Source organism: Pristis pectinata, chromosome 6, assembly GCF_009764475.1.
Source record: "Pristis pectinata isolate sPriPec2 chromosome 6, sPriPec2.1.pri, whole genome shotgun sequence".
Lineage (NCBI taxonomy): Eukaryota > Metazoa > Chordata > Chondrichthyes > Rhinopristiformes > Pristidae > Pristis > Pristis pectinata.
Window position 1 is genome coordinate 70,223,938 of NC_067410.1, and position 25,585 is coordinate 70,249,522.

The 25,585-nt window shown below is 38.1% G+C and overlaps 1 protein-coding gene across 1 annotated transcript; it reads right to left on the minus strand.

The window, feature by feature from the left end:
* Positions 1-500: 500 nt before the first annotated feature.
* Positions 501-25,585, minus strand: LOC127571511 (ubl carboxyl-terminal hydrolase 18-like). The gene is made up of 12 exons (XM_052017937.1): positions 25,180-25,585; positions 21,517-21,661; positions 20,358-20,454; positions 16,928-17,073; positions 14,474-14,553; positions 12,909-13,055; positions 11,254-11,349; positions 10,897-11,055; positions 9,931-10,062; positions 9,211-9,281; positions 7,187-7,238; positions 501-5,458 (listed from the first exon to the last, which is right to left on the minus strand). Exons 1-11 carry the CDS (start codon positions 25,369-25,371, stop codon positions 7,196-7,198), a joined length of 1,308 nt encoding a protein of 435 aa, XP_051873897.1. The 5' UTR covers positions 25,372-25,585; the 3' UTR covers positions 501-5,458; positions 7,187-7,195.

Here is a 25,585-nt window from a genome sequence, read left to right on the forward strand (position 1 = left end):
TGCACAGCATTTTCTCTGTAATTCTAACACTTTATTCTGCATTGTTTTTGCTTTCCTTTGTACTACCTCAATGCAATGATGTAATGATGGCATTCAAAACAAAGTTTTTCACTGTACCTCAGTACATGTGACAATAAACCAATTTACCAATTTTCTACCACTCATTTACACACAAAGGATAATTAACAGTGGCCAATTAACCTACTAACATATTTCATGCTTTGAAGTTTACTTATACTGATTTTGAAGGAACTTGTGCCACTAAACTTAACTTTGGTTTGTTTAAGCAGGTAGTGGATTTCATCATTCAGGTTGCTGCTTTATTTAAGCATACAGGTGGAAGCAAGTCTGCTTTGCAATCTGCCAGTAAATGAATTTAGCAATGAAGCTAATCCTGTCAACATGATGTTTTGTCATTCGTTTTGACTGCTCGGTTGAATGTTGGAAACCATTCACAAAATTTCTGCAAAACAACACAGTACTGATTCAATTTAATGCAATCTAAAGAGATACTTTTTATTTTGCCAGCTTCAATCTGACAGAATACACCATCTCTCTAAATGAATCAAAGACCTAGAAAGTGTTGCAACATATGTTCACCAGGAATGTGTCATGGTTGAATGAAAAAAATTACATTTTAAACAAAAATCAGGAAGTGGATTTAGTGTTTATAGACATTCTTTGATTTACAGGCATTTGATTTACAAATTTTTACTGTAACACAACTAACACTTTAGAGTACATGTCCTTGATACTCTCAGCTATTTTTAATTATAACAAATAGCACAATACTCTACATGCATAGGAACACTGTGTACCAAAATATAATACCGCATTTCACCCAGAGCTTTTGATTTACTGATTTTCATTTAATTAAACATTTTCCAGGAAAATGAACTGAATCAAGGAATGGCTGTATGGGCTTGGAATCTCTGCTTTGCTTAAATTCCTAGCCTTACAATGGATGCAAAAGGCTTAAAGTGTCTTTAGTCTATTTTTTTCTATTCAGTATTTACCAATTCCCAGGCCAGTGAGGTCCTTAGACAAGACAATATAATTTCAGGCTCAACATGCAAGTTATTGACCTTTCATGTAAGGTGCAATTTCTCTAAATTTTCCACAATTACAGTTTAATTTTTAACCATTTCACATGGGAAGATAATCAAGCGGTGCTGCAGAATCAGTTCATAGAAATGCATACTTACTCTAGCCCCTAGATACATAGATACTACAGATTTAGTATTCTGGAAAGATACTACGGATTTAGTATTCTGAAGTATTTAGTATTCAGCCAGAATCAGCAAACTTCTTCTTGCTCTTCCAAAGGCAAAATACTGCATCTGCTGGAAAAAGAAAATAAAACAAAGTGCTGGAAATATTCTCTAACAGATCAGAAAGGACCTATGAAGGCAGAGATTTAACATTTCAGGTTGTTGACATTTTATCAGAAACAAGGTAAAACAAGATTTAAGATGAAGAAAGGGAAGGGGGATGGAGACCAGGAGAGATTAAATGATATAAGTCATGGTGATGCCAGGTGAAAGGAGTCACAAAAGTTATGGCTGGAGGAAGTGTAATTGGGCAAAGGTGAAGAAATGTGAAGTTACCAAAAGAAATGAGTAAATACTATGAATATTGTAATGAGAGATAAAAAGGCTGGAATAGCTGATGATCCAAAGTTGCTAAACCCAGTGCTAAGCCCAGATGGCTGTAATGTGGTTAAGCAGATGAGGTCCCACTCTTCAAGTTCACTGTGGGCTTCATTGGAACAGTGTGAGCGGCTGAAGGCAGAGAGGCCAGAGTGGGGGGTGGAGCTTAGTTCACACTTACAGACCGAAAGGAGGTGTTCTGGAAGACAGTGACCTTATTTGTGGTTGATTTCTTTATTGGAGGAGACCCCACGATGAACAACAAATGCAGTACACCAAATTGAAAGTAGTACAAGTCAGTCACTGCTCCTCAAAGACTGTTTGGGCCCCTGGATGGTGTGAAGGAAGAAGGTGAAATGGCAAATGTTTCATCTTTTGCAGCTGAATAGGAAGATGCTGTGGGAAGGAGAGTGGGTATTGGTGGAGATGGAGAGCCTCATCATAGGATGAGAGAGGAGGAATATTGCCTTAAGTGCCAAGTGTTTAACAGCATTCTCACTTAAGCAGTAGTAGTGTGCGAAAGCCATAAGCAATCTTGACATTTTCCATAACCCAGTCACTCCCTCCCACAACCTTTCAAGGCTGTTTGGGATAAACCAGGTGCTAGTGGAAAGGTTTCAATGTTAACTTAGTGTTCAGGCTAAGCCATGAGCTTTGTACAAACTGGTCACAGGCCAAAGTAATATGACAGATACTAGCAAATACTTTCTTTTTAAAAAGAGTGTTTGTAAAAAAAAAACACAACAATTTAAGGTTTACTCTTGGGAAAATATTCTGCCCTCCAAAAAGATTGAAAAATCAGTGTTCAAGTCCATCATACGTCTACAACAAAAAAAAAATCAAACATCATATTCATTTAAAGTTCACCAAATGTAAGTACAAAATGTAACAACTGATTTACTAGGCACAAGTTTAGTCATTGGTATTATAAATTTATTTTACAGATTCTAATATGAAGTCTCTTATAATTGAGAATATACAAAAATTCAAAATTAATTCAGTCACTTACAGTTTTTAATATTTCTCAAAATATAACTGAAAAAGTATTGGTTTTAGTTTTGTGTTCAGACTCAAAATGTAATCCAAGTAACAGTCATCAGCCAGAAGCCTGTTTATTATTCATGTGCTGACAAACAACAAATATTATTATGGTGGAATATAAAACCAAGTTCTGTAACACTGCCCACAAGTGGAACTCATTTCTCTTTGAGATATTAATGAATCCAGTCACAAGAGTGGCTTTGGACAGAAGGATCTGAAAATGTGCGATGATAATTCATGTAGAACTGCAGCCGGGATAGTGGTGCCTCCAGCTGGGAAGTGATTGGAAATCAAGCTCTACGTCACAGACTTGGCACAGACACATACACATGTACTTACTCACACTCAAAGCACACATGGGCTCATTTGGACCACCAGTGAGAAAATCTTCAGCAAGTACATTCTGAACTTATGGTAAATTAACATGACCTAAATATCGACCAAAAGGAACTAAGAATCTTTCGTGAACTTCTCAATCAGACCATGAGGTTAGAGGAAATACTGAAAAACATGTTCATGCAAATATAAAAAGGCTTCTCTGAACACCAAGGTGTGGTGATTAACAAAGATTTACAAGGCAACACAGTAATGAAGATGGCACAGTATGGTAATGTTGCCAATGGCCTTTGAATATAGAAAACAACAGAATAATCACAAGAGTAAAACCCTATTCAGTAACTTTTCAGAATGCTAATAGACTTCAAAGAAATTTTGTTATGCTAATAGTTGAAAATCAAGATCACAGGCTTGCAGCAAACAATTAGGATGTTGATGGTACAAAGGAGTGGGGAGGGGGTGGTTGGGATTACATCAATAAAATTGTTGTGGGTGTCATTTTTTTTATTGTAAAATTAACATCCTAAAATAAGATATGGGGTAAACTTTAGCAACTTGAAGGAAGTTGAGTGATCCTCTGTCTACTTTATTTTGGGTGATTCCCTGCATACTTTCCTCTGGGCGATCATCTGGGTGAAGTGTTCATCTAAAGTTAAAAAATGAGTACAGCATGCAAAGGAATTGCAACTGGGGTGATCACCTGTACACAATTGCAGATGGGCTCTTTCAAATGAATTGCCTTCAGAGTAAGAGACATGTGGATGTCACAGTTACAGTTAAGGGTTAAAGCTATGTAAAGCACAGAAGTCACATTAATGTACAATAGTTGTAGTATCTTACATCATGTAATCTTCAGTAATTTTGTATCACTTTACGCTGTATTTCTAGTGCCTGTATTGTACCTGTGCCATTTTACTTAAACTTTTAGAGGAATTCTGGGTGTGCTACTCTGTGGGCCTTGACTCATCTTATGCTGACTGAAAGGGTTCAGGCTGAACACGAAGTGGGTGTAAGAGACACCTACCTACAACACACACAGACACACACCCTTATCTCCTCCCTGCTTCAGTCCTCTCTCTGTCTGTATCCTCTTCCCCAATTGCCTCCCTCAGGCTCTCACCTCCCTCTTCATTCAATTCCTTCCTCATTCCTTTCCCTCAATTGCCCTACCCCCCCAACCACTGCAACCCCCCCCCACTTCACAGCTGCCCCAATTGCTACTCTCCCCAGCTGTGCTTCTATAAATCCTTTTTGAAAGCTGGAAATGAATTAGGTTTTACCACACTTACTGACCATTTGAGTTTCAAATCATCAATCATCATGCACTCCCGAATGTTATAGTGACAGTGCCCTCCTGTGACAGACCTGTGTTCACCTGTACTGTAACCCAATGTTATAGTAACAGACCTGTTTCCCCAGTACAGTAGCCTAGTGCTACAGGGAAATCCTGCATTTACCAATATAAGCATTATACAGTGTCCAGGACTCATTTCCAGCAAGTGACAATTTGAGCCTACCAGTCTTGTAGCCATAATAGTGACAAACCAATCAGTAGCATTATTCCCCAATATTAAATGATGACCCACCTGTTCCCACCAACACTGTACCCAAGTATTATACTGTGACAGACCTATGCCCACCAGTACTGTGCACCTGCATCTAGAGCTAGATTTGGACTGATCTGGTCCCTGGGCCTGGTACCATCTCTGGTCCTGAAACAGGCAACTGTTCCGATCCACGTGACCAGCATTGGGTTCCTGGTCCAGCACTGTATTGTCTGTTAGAATCAGGCAGACAAAAAGGGAACTGAGCTCCCACAGCACTCGTCCCAGTACCCACAAGCTTCAGTCTGATAATATCACAGATTGCTCCTTTTAAGTAGTTGGTACTGTCCTAGTTGTTTCCAGGAACTGTCAACAAGCCTATGGCCGGGGCGGATAGTCTGGTGATTGACCATCTGGGACAGAAGTGTATCTTGTGGGGCTATGGTGACTGCAATTGTTCGCAGATGAGGCAGACTCATTGCACAGGCTGCAATTGTGCACTATGGCTACAACCGGAGACCAGGATGTTTGCAAAGCCAGAATTTAATAATTGGAGGGTTGAAAGTCCGACAAAAGTCAGACATTTCTTTTTTTCTGTTGCCCCTAATGATTCCAACAAATTCAGAGCAGCCCTGGAGAATTCCATTGGAAAATGCTGCTCTGCAGATATTTTGTCATCTAATTTTAAATTATACTAGATTTAAATTACTCAACTTAGAAGCATAAGACAACAAGTAATATCAGAACCATTGAAGATTTTGCACTGTAGACATCCTGATGTCTAATTTAAAATTATGATTGTTTAGTTTTAATTTAAAAAAGACAGTCAACAAGTAATGAAAATTCTGCAATATCTTGATAGTTATGTTCAGGTCTGCTGCATTTTAGCTGTAATCAAATCAGAATGGTTTCCATTACAAAAAAGGAAAATCTTGTACATTTAGCAAAAACTTGGAAAAATCAAAGTTACAATTTAAAATATATATTTCTGAAACTAGTATAGATGTAGCTGAATTATGAAACACTAAATTAATTTGACAATCCTTCTGGATCATTACACTGACCTTGTTCTATTCTTTTGGTTAGTGTGAAAGTTATCACTGGTGCTTCAAAGTTAGAAAGCCTGTAATTTGAAGTTTTGACTTTGTGCTTTTTTCTTATTTCAATTTGGCAAATCATTAGTTAAGAGTTTATTAAAGCCTGCAAGTTCAAATTTTAATTGAAGAAAATCTATAAAGGCAAAAACTCATCTCTCAAAGAAGATGACAGAGGACAAGAGTCAACATCTTCAAGATGGAATAGCTGTCTAGGATGCTGAATTGGAAGTAAATTCAGCATGATAATGTTTAGGTCAATTTTATTTCTCTGCTGCCCCAATATAGGTAAATTATTTTATTTGGTTGTTCTTTGTTCAATGCATGGCCTTTATGCCAGTGTTATTTTACATTTAATATTTAACATTTTGCAGTGACATTACTTGTATATCGATGCTAAAATTGCAGTTCTATGAAATGATCTCTCTGCAAACCTTCCTTTTTATTTTAAAACTACATATCCAGTGGCAATGTCATTTGGTTTGAGTAACTTGCAAAGACTATTCTCTGAAGGAATTAACCCAAGACAAGTTGCCAACCAGAACTCCTTACTTGTCCATTCCTTTCTTTTCTTTGTGTAGAGATCTTTTCATCTCACTATCCTTGCTACCCCAATTACAATGAAGCAATAAAATGCTCAATGTAACAATGCTCCCCATTGCAACATTCCTAAGGTCTATCGGTAGAAACACTGGAGGCTAATGTAAGCACAGGAATCTTTACAAGTCTGCCATAGAAAAATCAATATGCAACAATCAAATATAAAACAGGGCTTTATTCTCATTAGCAACTGCTGTACAATTAATGAAGATGTAAACAGTATTGCTAAATACATGTAATTTGATACAATATAAAGCATATCTTTTATAAGGCCAATTTTAGACTAAACTGACCAATGGAAATGAGTGCTCATGGCCAGATGCTCATCAAACCTACTGCTTGATCTTTTGCTCCAGATGGGTTAGGTTTTTAAATTTATTACTCATTTACAGGACTTGGTGTTCACTGCATTTTTTTTTTGCCCAAATTGCTCTCAACTGAAGCAGCTGTTAGGGGCCATTTTGGTGGATTAGACATCCTATATTGGGCAGATTTGGTAAGGATGCAAGATTTCTTTCCTGACAGAAAATTAATGAACCTCACAAGTTTTATGTCAATCCAATGGTTCATGCTTACTGTTACTGAAACTAACTTTTTTTTTTAAAAAGTGTCTATCTATTTTACCAATTGGATTTAAATTCCCCATCTGCCAGGGTGGTACCAAAGCTCATATTTATGGATCTACAACAGGAACTCTGGCTGTTGGTATGGCTAATTAACCAGTATGGTACTATACCCCTCACTTTCAGGAAGGGTTTCTTTGTTTTATATATTGTAACAAAAAGAATCTCATTATACTATACATGCACTCAAATGTGGTGGAAGAGATGAATAACTGCAAAGTTACTTGGCAAGACCATTGTTTAATTTGTTTTAAAACAAGGAATTAATTGTATATTTTCTTTAGTAATGAGTGACTCACCTGAAATGATCACCCCATTCTACGATAAAATAGAAGATAAGCTGTTCCACCCCTATGTAGAATAAAAACCATTAAAGTTAGCTAATACACGGGAACTCATAGATTTGTGCATTCATAACTATTGCATCAGAATTCCAAAATTTGATCTCAGTCCAGGGATAGGATGTTCTGATGGTGGAAGCATGGGAAGTACTAGTGCTGGCTTAAAAATTTATCCAATGCTAGCAAGTAGAAAACAGCAATGGTGTTTTGCATTGAAAAGTAAGGACTTGCTACATGTGCATGTTTCAAATTTATCAATGACCATTTTGGGGCTAGATTCTAAATGTTAAACCTGACACCAAATTGAGGGGGTGTCCTCCATGCCTATATCAGCTTTAAGAAAGCCAAATATTTGACTGATTCAAATGAAGGGTCATAAACCGAAGATATTAATTCTGTTTCTACCTCCGCAAAAGCTGCCAGACTAGTTGAGTACCTTCAACACTTACTGTTTTTATTTCAGTTTCCAGAATCTGCAGTTTTTTGCTTTTCAGATACAGTATTTGACCAAATTCATTCAATAATTAGTTCTGGACCTTAACAATTCAAAAATAATTTTCACTCCATGATGAAAAGGCAATTTTGCAAAGGCTGATTTGAATGATTACACCAAACATTTATGTATTCACTCTTGGAATACAGACATTGCTGCTGAGATGAGCATTTAATGTATATTATCAATTGTCCACGGAAAAATTGCAGTGAGCCGCCTTCTTTAACTCCTGCAGTTCTTAGTGCTATTGTGATAAGGAATGCTAGGATTTTAACAGTGACATCTCACTACCATTTGCAATCTCTATACAGAGCATTTATTCTATGTTATTGTTATTTTGATGCCTTTTGAAAAAAACTTAAATACCCTTTACTTTAAAATGTATAAACAGAAAATGATGCAAATATTCAGCAATTCAGGTAGTATCTGTTAGAGAAAATAAAAGCCAGCATTTCATCTGAACTGGGAAAAAAAATAGAAATGAAGCTATTTTTCAGATGCAGGAAAAAGTGAGGGAGAACACAAGGAGAAAACAAAATGAGAGGTTTGTGATAGAGATTAAATGATGAAAGAGGTGAAAGAAAATGGGAATATGACAGGTAAATAAACAAAAAAGCTGGCCAGGAGTACAACTGCATCATTTTAGCTTATTTTATCATGACACTGCTTGATCTGCTGAATATTTCCAGCATTTTCCTGTTTCTATTTCAGATTTCCAGTGCAGCGGTTAGTTGAACACTATTACAACACCAGCAATCTGGGTTCAATTCCTGCCGCTGTCTGTAAGGAGTTTGTACATTCTCCCCATGTCTGCGTGGGTTTCCTCCGGGTACTCCGGTTTCATCCCACATTCCAAAGACATATGGTTTAGGAAGCTGTGGGTAATGCTATGTTGGTGCCAGAAACGTAGCAGAACTTGCAGGCTGCCCCCAGAACACTATGCAAGAGATGCATTTCACTGTTTCGATATACACGTGACTAATAAAGATATCTTATAGTTTTAAATACAATACATTTTTTGCTTTTGTTCCCTCCTGTGAAAAAAGTTTAAATAATCATAAGACAATAAGATCTGGAGGAATTAGGCCATTTGGCTCATCTAGTCTACCTGCCATTCAGTCATGGCTGATTTCTTTCTTCAACCCCATTTTTCCCAACTTCTGCCAAGAACCCTTAATTCTCCCTACCAGTCAAGAACCTATCCACGTCTGCCTTAAATACACCCAATGACTTGGCCTCTACAGCCCTGTGTGGCAACGAACACCACAGATTCACCACCCTCTGGCTGAAGAAATTCCTCCTCATCTCAGTTTTAGCCTTTTATTCTGAGGCTGTGCCCTCAATCCTAGACTCATCTACTAATGGAAACATCCTCTCTGCGTCCACTCTATCCAGGCCTTTCAGTATCAATCCTGAGATAGTTTTAGATCTGCAATTAAATTTGGCACTAATCCCAAAGTTAGAGTTAACGGAATGCATTACAACATACATTTGACATCCACTTCGTCCTGAACATCCCCGTGAAGACCCAAATGTTTCTTTTATGTCTTCCCATGTTGCCTATCAGAGATAAATAATAGTTAGTAGTACAAAACAATGTGCACAATATGAAAATCCAGGTATAACAGCAATGCTAGCTAATTGATATAATACTCTTGAGAGGCAAGTGTTGGACTCGGAGTCAATCACGTTTACTTCCTTATTTCATGAGCAATTGAAATATTGCAGTTTTGAGTACGTGACCAAACATTAAAATAGCTGTTCTTTCTGAAGATTATATCACACATTGTGATTTGTTTGTAAGAAGTTGGATACAATAGGGGAGGGGAATAGGTTTTCTAAAGACATCACCTAGCATAATCCACAATGCACAAAACTAGTACAGCTGGAAGTTTAAAGTAACACTGACAATAAAACCATGGATTCAGCAAACTAATGATGTCACTATAAGCACTGTTCCTTTTGTGGAATAGAAATCATATTCATTAAATATATCATTAAATATTTTTGTGGCAACTATGAGAAAAATGCATACGTGTTATACGCCACCAGTAGTTTGACTTTAGCTGGAATGGCATTGTTGGAGTCCTGAATGAAGACATCTTACATAAATAACCAGTCTCAAGCATGCTAAACTGATGAATTGAATAATCCAATCAATAATTTTACTTATAAATCAATGAATCAGTGTAATGCTACTAACACTTACCTTCCTGATACATTCATCCATGAAGCAATACCACTCCATTTCTGGGAAGCTCCTTATATAAGCATAATAATGACCAAATGATGCACTGCCTACATGTACAATCACAGACATGAGACGGTACTGAAACTTGTTCTGCAAAGGGAAAAGCAAACCATTAGCAGCAGCAGATATGTAACAGCATTGGCAAAAAACTGCACAAGCCACTATACAAACATGACAAAGGAGAAAGAATGATTAGGAAGAGCAATCAAAAGGCATCGTTGGAGAAGTAGGTTTTGAAGGTTTTGGGGAGAGAGCTGGCAAAATGGAAAGAGGAGAGTATTCCAGAGGGTGATTGAGGGTCATGATATAAAGATGTGCCCACATAAGGCTGGAGTCAAAGAACTATGTACTCCGGAGAGCTGAAGGTGATGAATGGTTTTGGTATGAAGGATCTATTGACCAGGAAGTAAACAAAAGGCTGAGGGCATAGGACAAGGATGAAAGTTTTGGACGTTCTATGGGATTAGCAAGGACTGGGTGATGGGTTAGTGAGACTGAACAGCACCTATGGCAGAGTTTGTACCAATGAAGAAAGAACAGGAGGCCAGCAAGAAGGTGGTTATTTCTATGTGGATGTGACAAAGGAAGCAGGGAGGGCTGAGGTAGAAGATACTACAGTGGTGGATGCAAATGATTTCACAAATGAATGGGATAAGGGGCTTCAAACTCAGCTGTGGCTTGAATTGAATACCAAGTGTACAGATTGCCTGTATGCCAATGTTTACCCTCTCTCTTTGGATGATGTCACTGATGGGGATATAATATGGTAAGAAAGAATTAAAGTTAGGTTCTCGGAAACAGCAGAAGTGACTGCACAAGCAGTAAATTGCTTGAATGCGTTGACAGTATTTGGATTGGTGGAAATGGAAGTATTCAGAGCTGCAGAATACCAGAAAGATGGCATAGAATTTGCATTAAACACACCATTTGGCTGTGAGATTCCTCCCAAGAATTTTTCAAATGCAAGGTCTCAGGAAATTCCATAAAATCATAATTTTTCACTGTTCTCTCCCAATCTGTAGAAAAGTAAAAGCGTTTCAACTGTAGACACAGTATTTGTGGATAAGAAATCACACCGTAGCTCTGTGAAGAGAAAAAAGATATTGTTAATATTAACAAAATTAGTTGAATTGTTAAGAATTTTCATGTTCCAGTGAATGCAAAAAAAATCTAGCTGAGAGCTACATTGCACTTTTGATAAAAATGAGTAACAAGTATTATATTTACTATTTGATACAATTGTTAAATCTTCTAAATCAGACTTTGTAGGTCAGTACTTGCCTTCATTGTGACTGTCTTTTTTCTACATCTGTCACAGTAGCACATATTACCAGCATCCAATTTTTGGGGTTCAAAGAAGGTGGCAAGAGAATTCTCCTGTTTAAATGTAAAATAAAGATATTCAGTTTTAAATGAGAACTCTTGCTCTCTGCTTCCACCCATCACAAAGGAAATATCAAGTTTACTTTTTTTTTTAAAAAAAGGAGACATTAAAGAAATGTAATGAAACAAATTAAGAATGAAAGCAGAAATAGACTATATTCAACATTTAAAAGTGGGTTTTCTCCCCGTATATTTATGGACCTACATTCCCCATATCTTTTGACTCAGAATGCATTTCTTATTTAAACAAAAATCAAGCTTGAGATCAGATTCTACATGGCACAGCTAGTACAGCTGCTGCCTCACAGTTCCAATGACTTTGGTTTAATTCTGACCTCTGGTGCCATCTGCGTTGAGTTTACACATTCTCCCAGTGACTGCTTGGTTTTCTCTGGATACTCCAGTTTCCTCCCACATCCCGAAGAAGTGTGGGTTGGTAGGGTTCACAGGCCATTGTAAATTGCTCCTATTGTGTAGGAGAGAGATAGAATCTGGGGGAGTTGTTGGGAATGTGGGGAGAAAACAGGATTAGTGAAGGGTTTGTGTGTCTGAGCGCTCGAGTCAGATGTGATTCAAGGTCTGGGTGTGGAGTCAGCGAGCCAAAGGAACTGTTTCTGTGCTCCATGATTCTAAACTAAATACTTGCAGAATTGAAAATTTGAATGGGATGGCACTTTACAGAAATAAGACACGAATCAAATAGAAAAGATTAAGTCATTAACAATTGCAGGTTAAGGGAGCAGAAGTATAAGTACCGAATGCAACAAGTTGAGGACACAAGTCAAGCAGCACTAATTCACAAAACAAAAATGTGATGAATGCTTGAATAGTCCATGTTTAACAGTGCATTTTAAACAAAATCTTTGGAATAGTGTAAGTAGTTTGATATTGTACTCCCTTCTACTTCAGATTATATGTTTGGATAAAAGAAATTTAACATTGCCAATTTAACTATTTGTATTTCATAATTAAAATGTAATTCATCAACCATTGGGCAGGATGGCTATTATCGACACAGGTTGTTCCTCAACATATTTGAGCTGTCAAGGATATAAAACATCCACGTTATTTCTTTACATTTTAGGAAATCATTAATTCAGAGACAAGGAATTTACGTTTTTGAGGTAACAGCCTTTTTTCTAACACATCTTAATAGGTGATTTTCTTTGGAAGTATGCAAATGTGCATTTTGTTACAAGATGACCTTTATATTAATGCTTATTTTGAAATCAATCTAAATTATTATATTGTCTGGATTTTAGAATTCATTCAAATAATTAACCAATTTCAGTCATCAATGATATAATAATGTGATCCAGATTCAGCCATCATTCTTGATAATGATACTTGGTTATTGAACTGGCAAAATTTGGGAACCACACTACAGAAACGGCCAATCAAGACTGGAATCAGAATTTTGTTCCAACTCCAGATATCAAATCAAATCAGAATTGATTTCCTTTTCAGGTTGATGAATTGGTCTACAGAGTCAGTACAAGATCAATCATTAAAACAAGGCATTGCCAATGAAAATGTGATTAAAAAATACTTACTATATTCTCAAGCTTTACTGTTGAAGGGTTACATAGAGAAATGGGGATAGTCAGCATGCTTCCAGTCTGCTTGATTTTTTGTAGACACTCGAGGCACCTTGTATATTCCTCAGTAGTTATGATGAAAAGTTTATTAACATCTGTGACCTACGGCAAAATGCAGAACAGCATTCATTGATTTCAATCCTGTTCTCAGGATTGAGCTTGGATCACTGGAGCTGTGAGGCAGCAACTCTACCAGCTGTGCTGCTTACATCCAAAAGTCTGTACCCAATTAATGACTGTTGTTAAGTCATGCGGAAACACTTGCAAAGTTGGTTATTGCAATTTTTCATCTTGTAATACTGATGTGTCTGAATATCTGATGTGTGCAGATGAATCTCTACACAACTATATCTAATCCACATTTAATTAAAAATCTAAAGAAACAATGCAAAAATTGTCAGGCTTTAACAATGGTGACCAAAACATATTGATTTCTGATTGATCTCAACCACAATTACATGGAATTCCTATAGGGAGAAGCCAAAGAATGATCTTCAATGAACAGACTATCATTGAGTCCTGTTTAAAATACATGTGCATTCCACAAAGGGTACATGCTCCAATCTATAAAGTTTGATCACCAAAAAAAGAAAATAATTGATCTGTCACTATATTTACTGAAAACAATATAGATATCGGAGGTCTTAAAAGAAAATAGCTGCATTTCATTGGTAAAATATTGTGAATTACGTGGAAGAACAGCCCATGCCTATCATCTGATTGATTATACCATCTGTTATTATTTGAAATAATCATTTACTTTCATTGCTTTTGATGCCATCAGTTATATCATGCCTATTTCAACTGAGTTCTTCTGGGTGTGATCAGCATGAGATTCTATTTCATTCTATAGTATACCCCCGTGTTCTTTGTAAATGCAAAAAATAAAATGAACTTGTGGTCAAACAACAGTTACAATACTTCATTCTTGGTTGCATTTATTTCTTTGCATGTACACATGATATATACTTCATTCATAAACAAGAGAATTTTGCTGTCTCAGCAGTGAATTATTGTTTGCAAAATGATCAAATAAAATTGCTACTGATTAGAAGAGCATTGACCTTCATGACAGATATAGGAAACCTTTCTCTATAGAGAGATAGTCAAGCAGAGAGGTATGAGGTATAATGATTATGTCGAGGAACCAAGAATGGAAAATTGGCTGGGGGTGGTGGTGGGAGAGGGGAAAACAATAAAGGTCAATGACCAAGGTATAAAAGGAGAAGAGTTAGACAGACTTCCCTTCCTAACCAGCATCAGATGAAACTTGCTTAATGGGCATAAGTTTGAACCAGTGGCTGGGATAGCATTGGGCTGGGGAGTGATGTTCTCCACTACTGAATAATTTACTGATACTCAAAATATCATTGAAATCAGGTTCTGCCAAAACGTTTTACAAAAAGTGGAAGAAATTTTGGAAAGAAAAAGGCCAGCCATCTCCATATTTGTTTGAGTGTTCAGTGCAGCTTGTTTTAACATGCAACTTATAAAGGTCAATACATTTCTTCAGTACTTACAAAGTCTGTCCCCTCCAACTGATTTTGTACCAGACAAAAGATGAAACGAAATATTTCTTCAGCATCCTGTTGAACCCCCACTTAAAATAAATGCAGAAATAAAGTATCTTACACAATTAGGAATACTTTACATCTATTGCAAAATATAACTTAAATCTGGCATCCTTTTAGTTTAGCAGTGGCTCTAAGGATTTATACTGCTGATTGAAATTGAATTTAGGGATCTGGCTACAGTTTCAGTCAAGTTCCTTTTTAAAGTTGATATCTTGTTTACTATTCCACAGCATAATTCTTGGAACAGATAATTTTATCCACAGTATTGTATACTTAAATTGTAAGATTTCTTAATCTCACTTCTTTGAGTAGATTTGCATTGTGACATTCTGAATTAAAGGTCTCCTTAATATTTTTAATAAATACCACCCAATATTTTTATAGCCTATAAATACCATACATTAAATGTAACTGCAGATCATAGAAAATTTGCAGCAGGGAAGGAGGCCAATTGGCCCATCGAGTCTGTGCAGCTCTGTTCAAGAGCAATGTAGTGCAGTGCATTCCATTCCAGATCCCAACCAACTGCTACATACAATGATTCTTCCCCTTTTGGCTCCTTGTCCAATCACCTCCTTGCTATTTCCTCTGGTTCTTGATCCTTCAGCCAGTGGGAACAATCTCTATCTACTCTGTTTGGATCTTAAATGATTTTAAATACTTCTGTTGGACCCCCTTGCAATCTACTCTGTTCTAATCAGAACAACTCCAGCTTCTCCAGTGTCCATGCAATTAAAATCCCTCATCCCTGGAATCTGTACCCTCTTAAGGCCTTTACATCACTTCTAAAGAGTGACATCCAGGAATGGACACAATCCTCCAGTTGTGGCTGAACCATTGTTTTGTAAAATTCCAATCTTAAACATGTGTAGATATGTAAACTACTAAATTAGTTACAATTATATGCACTTGCACTATAACTTCACAGTCTTCCTTTACTCATGTTTTGTTAAATAATGCTCTGTGAGTGGCAGCCCAGGAGCAAAGAGATTCTGCATATATTTCTTTATTTACTAAATACACAAAGTTCTACTCTTGATTAATGGACCAACAAGCATGGCACTAGTGTCGTGGTGCAGCATGTTAATGTATTAACTCAATAAGCCCTGGAAATGCAGCACAATCTACTGAAGAACACAAACAAGGGTGAAAATAACATTAGGAAGTAAAATTAATGAACAGGGATGATAGGCTGTTAAGAAACCATTAGATGGGAGGGGGGCTGTATTTCCATGGTCTAAGGGCACTGCAAAGCATTCATATAATATTATGCAACATACAGAAGTGCTGGAGGAACTCAGCAGGTCAGGCAGCAACTATGGAGAGAAATAAACAGTCGGCGTATCGGGTCGAGACCCTTCATCAGGACTGGAAAGGAAGAGGGCAGAAGCCAGAATAAGGTGGTTGGGAGAGGGGGAGGAGCACAAGCAGGCAAGTGATAGGTGAGTCCAGGTGAGAGGGGGAAGGTAGGTGGTTGAGGGAGGGTGGGATGTAAGAAGCTGAGAGGTGATAGGTAAAAGAGGCAAAGGGCTGCAGACGAAGGAATCTGGTAGGAGAGGGCAGTGGATCATGGAATAAAGGGAAGGACGTGGGGAATGGATAGGCAGGTCATGAGGGCAGGGGAAGGGGAAAAATGGGGGGAGGGGGCCACAGGAATGAGGGAAGACATGGGGGGGGGGAAGGAGGAAGAAAAAAGGGGGGAGAAGAGGGGAGGGGTTACCAGAAGTTAGAGAAATCGATGGTGAGGCCGTCAGGTTGGAGACTCCCAAGGCGGAATATGAGGTGTTGTTCCTCCAACCTGCATCTGGTCTCAATGTGGCAGTAGAGGAGGCCGTGGATAGACATGTCAGTATGGGAGTGGGATGTGGAATTGAAGTGGCTGGCCACAGGCAGATCCTTGCTTATACAGCAGACAGAGCGAAGGTGCTCGACAAAGCAGTCACCCAATCTGTGTCGGGTCTCACTGATGTAGAGGAGGGCGCACCGGGACCACTAGATGCAATAAATGACATCCTTGGATTCACAGGTGAAGCACTGCCTCACCTGGAAGGACTGTCTAGGTGGTGTAGGGACAGGTGTAGCACTTAGCGCGGTTGCAGGGATAAGTGCCGGGAGGGTCATCAGTGAGGAGGGACGAGTGGACGAGGGAGTCACAGAGAGAGCGATCCCTGCCGAAAGCAGAGAGATGGGGGGAGGGGAAGATGTGCGTGGTGGTGGTACTCTTCCAAGACATTATTCCATGAAAACTTCGCTACAAATGTATTGACGGATACATTTAAATTATCCTATTTACTTTCAAGGTTCAAATTAATATCATTTTATTATCTATCTTTTTTAAATACAGACTTTACGTTCAACAGGGAAGTAAAATATCAAAGCTGATGCTAATAGTACACTTACTGTTTATGTCATTTAACCACAAGCAGTGAATAATGCTGCGAGGTGATGCAGGTCTTTCCGTAGTGCCTTGCAGATGCTGGAACATTTTACTAAGTTGATATGGGATGTGATTAGGTGCAGTTTTCAGAATGCCTTCTTGTTGACACCTTTAACAAGGGACCAAAACAACTGAGTATCCCTTATGCTAATACAATGCCCACTGCAGCAATGCAATCAGAAACAGGAGGCATGGGTGATACTTCCTTCCTGGGTCAATGGTCTGATAGCAATTACCTCTGCTGGAGCCCGATTCAGATTGTCAGCCTCAGCAGAAATTGGAAGTCAAACCTTGGTCACTGCTGCTCTGTCTTGGTTGCATGTTTGCTGATGAAACTGTTGCGACAATTATATATCACCACACAATACTGACCATACTAGATGATGCTCTCTCATTGATATAAAAAAATGCTGCTATTTCACATGAATAGCAAATACAACGGTTACACAATTGATTTTCCCTATGCCCTAGAATTTAAAGTTGTGCAAACAGATTTTTGTCTTAAATTATGAATTTGAAATCTGTAACTCAAAAGTGATGTAGATACTCTCAGGCCAAGAAAACAGCAGTAATGTTGTATGAAGTAGCTTAAATGAATAGTAAAATGTTTAAATGTTTTATATGTATAAGCCGATTTTCCAAGAGTCCTTGATGTGACCGAGTGCTATAATACTGTTTCTCTCATGGAACAATGTTGTATTAACTCCATTGCAAAGTCAAGCAGCAAAGCATGATGGTCAGTTAAGTCAAAAATAATGTTATCTGCAAAGAATGTGCTGAAATGAGATTATGTTTAAAACTTGCAGAATGTGAAAGTCTGAACACTAAATTAGAATTTTCAGCTAAATTGGCACTTGAAACAAAGTAGGGCCAAAACACTGCTTAAGAAATAAAACAAAGTAGTGACCGAAATAGCCACAGGGCCTTGTTGCTGCAGCAAGTGACATTTGTTGCAGAACTCTACAGAATATGTATAAGGATATCATTCAAGAAAAAGCTCATTCCGCAAGAGAGTAAATAAGGATGATTAAAACTGGATTCATCTGCCAAAGAAGAGATGGACTAGTAATAAATGAAAAAATGTATTTGCTAACGACCAGGCAAGAGAGCTCAGGAGACTGATACCAGGTAAGATCAAGGAGATAACATATGGGATTAGAGTGTGCAGTCAACAGGACAGAACAGAAGAAGACCACAATCGCAATCACTCCAAGATTCTAAGGGACAGACTGTGATTATAATCTTAAATACTTCTTCTTTGCATTAGATACAAATTACTTAACAAATCTGTGGGTAATTATAACCAAAGTACCCACAGTGGTTTGCTGTAGTCCTTAAATTTCTTGAGCTAAGTTAAATTAGATCTTGAAGGTAAAACAAACCATGAATTGGCAAATCTCACATGCCAGTAGGTAGCACTAATGCCTAGCAGCTGGTACGACTGGAGCCTGCAGTGTTAGTTGTCAGCCAAGTTTATCATCAGTATATTTTGTTGTAATTGTTATTAGTAGAAAAATGACCCAACAATGCAGAATAGTTCAATCTGCAAAAGCAGAGATAGGTTGTAACAAAATGCATTTTCTAAGAACCAGAGAAAATACCTCAGGAAACTGGCATTAGTTGGAAATGATGATCAGCACGGACTGGGTTGGCTGAAATGCCAGTTTCTGTGCTGCATTTCTCTATGACTCTAGGGAAGATCAAAGAGGAAAATTATATTATGTAGTTAGAGAAAGTGCTCACTACTTTACTGACTTTCTACGTGGATCGTAAGGGGAACACAATATTGCCACTAGTTAGCACTATGTAAAATAAAGTACACTGAGACAGTGAGTGTATGGTGGTGGTGGTGCAATGGTTAAACTACTGGACTAGTGGGACAGAGACCTGGACTAGTAATTAAGAGATCTCAACTCAATTCACTCCATGGAATTTAAATTGAGTCAAAAAACATCAATTGGGTTTAGGAATCATCAGCTCATTTGTAAAATCCATTTGGGTAAGTAATGTCCTTCAGCAGAGGAAATCCGCCACCCTGACACAGTCTATTTGTTACTCCAGATCAGCCCATGTGGTTGACTCTGATCTGGCCTAACCAGCCACTTAGATCAAGGGCAATTGTGCATGGTCATTTCCCATTTAGCAATGGGAATATTTGCAAACTTTGATAGCAAGTAGATCAACTGATGAGACTAATCAGTTCTGAGTGTATGAGACAGCCAGCTTACCAAGGTTTTAGACAATGGCTGTGCCATTACAAGAGTTCACAGACCAGATGAAAGGCAAAACTCAGCATGAGGTGCTGTGGCTGAATTATTTCAACTGAATCTGGCACAGAAAATGTGATTGCACAAGTTCTGAAGAAGAGCATAGTGTGATTCTTGTCTACATTGTGGAAGCCAATCTAAAGCTCCAAAACTATGTCACAGTAGGTATGGACTTACTAATGTTACCCTGACAATATTGCCAGGATGGAAATGGGCATGGCAGAATTGAGGGGGGAAAAAAATCAGAGGCAGTAAATTTAGGACTTCTAAAAGGAGAGCAGGAAAAAGTCTGGTGTCTGTTAAGTCTGAGTGAGTGCCAAGATGTAAGAGGGAGTGAAAGTTGAGACAAAGTTGAGGAGCCTGAAGAAAGAACTGAAGTAGAGATTGTTATGAGTATAATGTATCCAATAGTATACCAAATACAATGTATAACTGTTGCTACTGTAGTAGTGCAGTATTATTAGCCTGTGTTAAGTTTAGAACACGTTATATAATATAAACATGGTTATGTATGGTGACAAAGATATTTATGCGCAGGTAGTGATTAAAGAACAGGATGTGAGATCTGATTAAGTCTATCGAGAGGGGTGATCCATAAGGATTCATCAGTGCCTAAAGTAGATAATTCATAGATGTTAAGTGCACTTTGTAAGTGAAGACTTTGTAGTTGAGGAGACAAGGACAGAGTGAGTTTGTTTGGTTAAATTTACAAGCATGTATGTGTGCCACTGTAAATAATTAGTGACTTATAATTTGTAAATAGTTAACTGATGGTTTAGTAGTTTTGCATGTAAATACTTAATGATTTGCATTGGGCCATTACTTATTTTTGAAAAGGGGAAAGAAATGTAGTGTGTATGTGTACCTTTAAGAACTGAGTGTACCATGTGGTATGACTTTTGATGCATTGTTGTCCTGTTCATTGCTGCTGTTTGAGAGATGACTAGCTTCAATAAAGGAATCTTTGTTGATAGTTCAAGGAACAAAGAGCCTGCAGACACTACATATGTACATGGTTAAAATACATGGGCATTAATTAAATTTGCAAAATTTAGTTGGAGTTAAAACACAAGATAATATTTGACCTAAAACCAAAAGTGCAAAGGTCAACAAAACTAGAACTCACCTCAAAATCAAGTTTCTATATTCAGGAGTCATAAACAAAATCTGCAGAAGGACATTCACACAGCAGCTGTTGCCCATGTTGGTGAGCCCCACAAACCCTACAAAAAATAATGATGTTATATTGTACACATTGTGATATCCTTTACCTTTAATGATATGTTCATTCAAGCTTCTATTGGGCAAAAGTAAATAAGGAAACAAATCACTATAGTCATGGTGGCAAACACAATCACAAATGCTAAGAAAATCATCCCCAATCAGTAGTACTTATTATACTACACAGTAGTGTCAGCAATTTGGTCTTTGCCTTCAGAATTCATTACACTGTCTTCAATAGAGTGAATTTAAAAAGCAGAGTATAACAACGTAGACATTTTAGTACCACTGATTGGGGATTATTTTCTTTGCCAGTAAATTACCACAAACAGGAATGAAATAACCAACTAATCTGTTTAAATTGGATTGAGTGAAGCACACTTTTGGGACTGGAAATTTTAAATGTACACTAGAATCTTTTACATTCACCTGAGCAAGCACATAGGGTCACAGTTTAATATTTTATTTGAGAATGGACTCACTCACATTTACACTGAAGCTTTAATCTAAATGATGCCTTCAGATGAGTCTTGGACCCACTATCACTTGGCTCAACTACTATGATGAGCCATGGTGGCATTCTTACATTTAATACCACACACTGCAACTCATACCCCAATAGAAATTGTAAAATTCCATTGAGTGTTTGCATATCCAAACCTAAACAATCAACTCTAAATATTATGCTATGAATGGGGTTGAAGAAACATCATGATGTTGCATATAGTGTACTGAATGCATATATAGAAGTGATAGTCATTGGAAATAAAATCAAATTGGGAAACAAATGAGATTATTCCAATTCTGCAGGCATTATTACCTCCCCTATTTAAAATGGAAGGACTTCATTGTTTTAAAGATTGGGGGATTGAAAGTTATGGGGATCTGGCACAGAGGAGTTGTTGAGGCCTGGGGTAGATCAGCATGATCATGTTGAATGGCAGGGCAGGCTTGAGAGACCAGGTGGCCTACTCCTGCTTCTAGTTCCTTGTGTGTCTTTTATATATATGGAAAAGGACCTATGAGGCAATACAAGGTAGGCTGATCCTCTAACACACACATACTTCTATCACTACTGTATCTTGTGGGTCTCCTTTGTTCACGGTCTACAAAGGTGTTCTTTTCACAGCTACTGACGTCTGTTGTTGCATGAAGTTGGATTTCATTTCTGGTAGAATTCTCCATTGAATCACTGTTTAAATTTCTTCCCTGAAACAAATCAATGTGAAGCAGAGTTATTTTGTATACAACTTTACCTACAGTTTGTGACTGGTAAACCATTGCTGATAAAACAGTCCATGAAATATAAATGGTAGATTAACACTATTTAATAATAAATCAAGGACCATGATATCAAATATTTGGAATAAATTTTACCAGCTGCGGTCAGGTGCAGTCTGCATGCACATCTCAGAGAGATGTTTACATTTCAATGTGGGCTTAATAAAGCAGTGAATAATTATTGGTATATGCAAATCCCAACTCAACGAATTGCAGGAGATCCGACTGACACATGAAGAAGCTAATTTCTTAAAATTCCTTCCATTTAAAAAAAACCTTTATTATTGTGGGTAGATTTTAATAATCTGCTTAATCACCAAGTGTGACAGTTGTTTCAACCTAGTTTTACTTGGGCCTCCCCAATGTCTGTAGTATTGAAAAGGACAAAGGACAGGAGAGGTTCTCATTGGAGAGAACAGTAAAGAAAGATCTCACCCTAACCCTTAAATAAGTTAGCAAATCAGCAGTACTCTGGAAGTTCAGGAACACTAAAGGAGGAATATAGAATTTTATCAAATAGTTCTCTGGAGTTGTTTTTTTTTAAGACTCTCAATAACTTCAACTACCCTTATTCTAACTATTGAACCATGAACAGACAATACCTTTGAAACCATAAGTTGAGAGAAAAAAAAACAGCATCACCTATCATGGGAAATGACAGTGGTACTGTTCAACAACTGAATAGGTTGACTGATAAATCTCTGTATTATTGGCTTCTGATGATGCCATCTGGTTTATTGTATGGGATTACATTCCAATTTGTGTCAAACTATTACATACCTACAGTGACAGTCTTAATTGAATTAGCATGCAGGCTGCCTAGTGTACAAAATATCAATAACCTAGGTATTTTCCAACTGTCATCACAAGTCTAAAGTATGATTACAGTTCCTTTTGTTTATGGGAGTCTTTGATGACTTCAAGTTAGGCTCTTTGGTTTTACAAAGCTCCCTGCAACTGTTGCGATAGATACAGGCAGGGAGGCACAGAACTGAGTGTATTATTTAGATGACCTGCCTCCCAAAGGAAATGTATATTAAAGCAATTATTTCTCAAAAAGCATCCAATTGAGCAGGATGTCAGGAGTAGTTTTGTACTTCTACAATTGAAGAGCCGACACTGATATGAAAACAGAAAATGCCAGAAAAACTCAGCAGATCAGGCAGCATCTGTGGATACAGAAAAAGAGCTAAAATTTCAGGCTGATGACCTTTCATCATATCAGCTGTGATTGACTCCTTCCATTGGTGTGAACTTTCAGTTCTTTCTACTTGAATATTTTCCCTTGTGATGCCAGTACTATTTGCAGAAAGAGTTACATTTAACTGAAGGCATACAATTTGGTATTTCTTATATTTAAACAGTTTGTTAAATTTACACACACCAGATTTTTGGATTACTTTTGCTGGAACTGCCATGCTTCTGACAATTGGATCAGTAGTCTTCACTAAACGGACTGAACTTTGATAGTTTTGGCCAGTTGTGTTACCCGTCAAGAACAGTGACCGTTGGTAAGTTAGTCCATGAGGCTGAACTTGATTGGTGTAATCTCTCTGCAAGAATCACCAAAGCTAACTATGGAAGAAGCAAGAAAGACTTGCAATTATAAAGCACCTATCATGTCTCTTCTACATCGCTACTACAGCGCCACCGATTAGGGTTCAATTCTCGTGCTGTAAGGAGTCTGTACGTTCTCCCCGTGTCTGCATGGGTTTCCTCCCACATTCCAAAGATGGACAGGTTAGTAGGTTAACATGGGTGTAATTGAGCAGTGTGGGCTCGTTGGGCCGGAAGGGCCTGTTACCATGCTGTATAAATAAAGCTTTAATTACCTTTTAAAATACTGCACAGTCACAATTTTTTTGTATGTAAGTGTTGATGATTACAATCAAATTCATACTCTAGATATTGGAATTACATTCACCCTATTGCAAGTAAGTAGCATTATTGCTCACCATCTAGTAATAAATCTTGGGAGATGACAACAGTAACAACATTTAAAAGACATTTGGACAAGTACATGGATAGGGAAGGTTTAGATATGGGTCAAATGCAGGCAAATGGGACTAGCAGATGGACATCTTGGTCATTATTATCAAGTTGGGCTGAAGGGCCTCTTTGTGCTGTATGACACTATGTGGCCTTCTGCAGTAAAGCCAAGCTATCTGTGGTGTTTTATTGTTAGTTTGGGGGAATTAACACTTTTGAGGATAGATCAAGGAAAACAAGACCTACTGTGGATAGATCACCCAAAGCAGTGTATTGCAGAGTTAGTTAAGTCACCTGTGGGATGTCACTGACTCAGTAGGTCTATCAAATGATGACCATTTGGGCAGAACAGCGCAAGTCTGGTAGACTTGCTGAATCACAGCACACAGATTCAATCCTGACCTTTGGTATTGTTGGTGTGGAGTTTGTATATTCGCCCTGTGACTGCATGGGTTTCCTTCAGGTGCTCTAGTTCCTCCCACATCCCATGTCTTGTGGTTAATAGGATCTGGGTGGAGTTGTTGGGGTTGTGGGGAGAATAACATGGGATTAGTGTGAGTAGGTGCTTGATGGTCAGCACACTCAATGGACCAAAGACTCTATTTCCATGTTTTATGATTCTATAATGGTATTTAGGAGTGGACCATTACTTTTCTTATATTTACAGTGTCTTTCAAGTACTGAAATATTTCAAGGTACTTTATAAGATCTTAATTGACAAGGAGATATTTGGTCAGGTAAACCAAACCAAAAATCTGAAATAAATAAAGAATTGCTAGAAGGCAGGATCTGTGGAAAGAGCAACACAGCTAACATTTCAGATCAGTTAATAAAAAGTGATCGACTAGAAATATTAATTCGGTACCTCTCTCCAAACACATTGCCTTACCTGTTTCGTATTTACAGTAGGGTAGGTAAGTTTGCACAAGTGTCTTATAAGAATTGAGGAGTGCAGTGAAGAGAAAGACAGACAGGTTTAGAGAAGGAATTCCCCACACAGGAGCCTGGAATGTGAGCAGTGCCCAGAACCCGGAAGGCTCTAACATTAAAACATTTGTTTTAATCTAAATGTGGGCCCTGTGTGTTTTGCGCAATAACTTTTCCCCTAACAAAAAAAACAGGATACCAGGTCTTGTTTAAATTGGATATAGTTCTAAAAATTGAAGCACGTCAAAAATAAGCACTGCTATATTTAAAATATTAAGTATATGCATAAAAAATAATTCGAACAGATTTCCAGCATCTGCGGCTGCAAGCTTTTGTCATTTTAATCAAATATATAAACTCCACCAGAGAGCGATATATCTTGAAGTAAAAGGGAAGTGGGATTATACATTTGAGACTGGCGAGAGAGCAAACCTAGTCATGTTACTCCCTCTGTGCCTTTAAGACAGTTTGAGGCAGGACTTTCGTACGTGGCAGCTGCAAGCAGGAACAGGGCTGAGTTCTGTCCTTACCCGAGTTAGATGCGCATTCCTGGTGCTTTGCTGGAACGGATGTTTCGGGTCGTCGTCCGAGGCCGGGGAGTAGGAACTGGTTCGGTGGGAGGTGACTGGGACCTGGCTGTTGCTGATCCTCCACTGACTCTTCCCGTCGGTGTTTTGGGGGTACTCATCCTCGGTTGTAGATTTGGGATGATCGCCAGTCATCTTTCCAAACGATAGATTAGCGTATTTACTGTGTGGCGTAGTTAGAGCCCCGCAGCCCCACTCTGTGCGCAAGCCGCTTGCACACACCGTTTCAGAGCTACCGAAAGTGAAACTGTACTCTATTTCCTCATCGTGACAACGACCGCACTCATCACAAGCAAAACAAAAATCCCTTGGTATTCTTTGCGTAAAAGCAGAGGGAGCCCTTACACAT

Coding starts and splice junctions, on each gene's coding strand:
- LOC127571511 (XM_052017937.1), bottom strand. CDS start 25,371: ATGACTGGCGATCATCCCAAATCTACAACCGAGGATGAGTACCCCCAA. Junction 17,074..20,357: donor TATAGAAACTTGATTTTGAG/GTGAGTTCTAGT, acceptor CCCTTGTTAAAG/GTGTCAACAAGAAGGCATTC. Junction 7,239..9,210: donor GGACGAAGTGGATGTCAAAT/GTATGTTGTAAT, acceptor TATTCTACATAG/GGGTGGAACAGCTTATCTTC.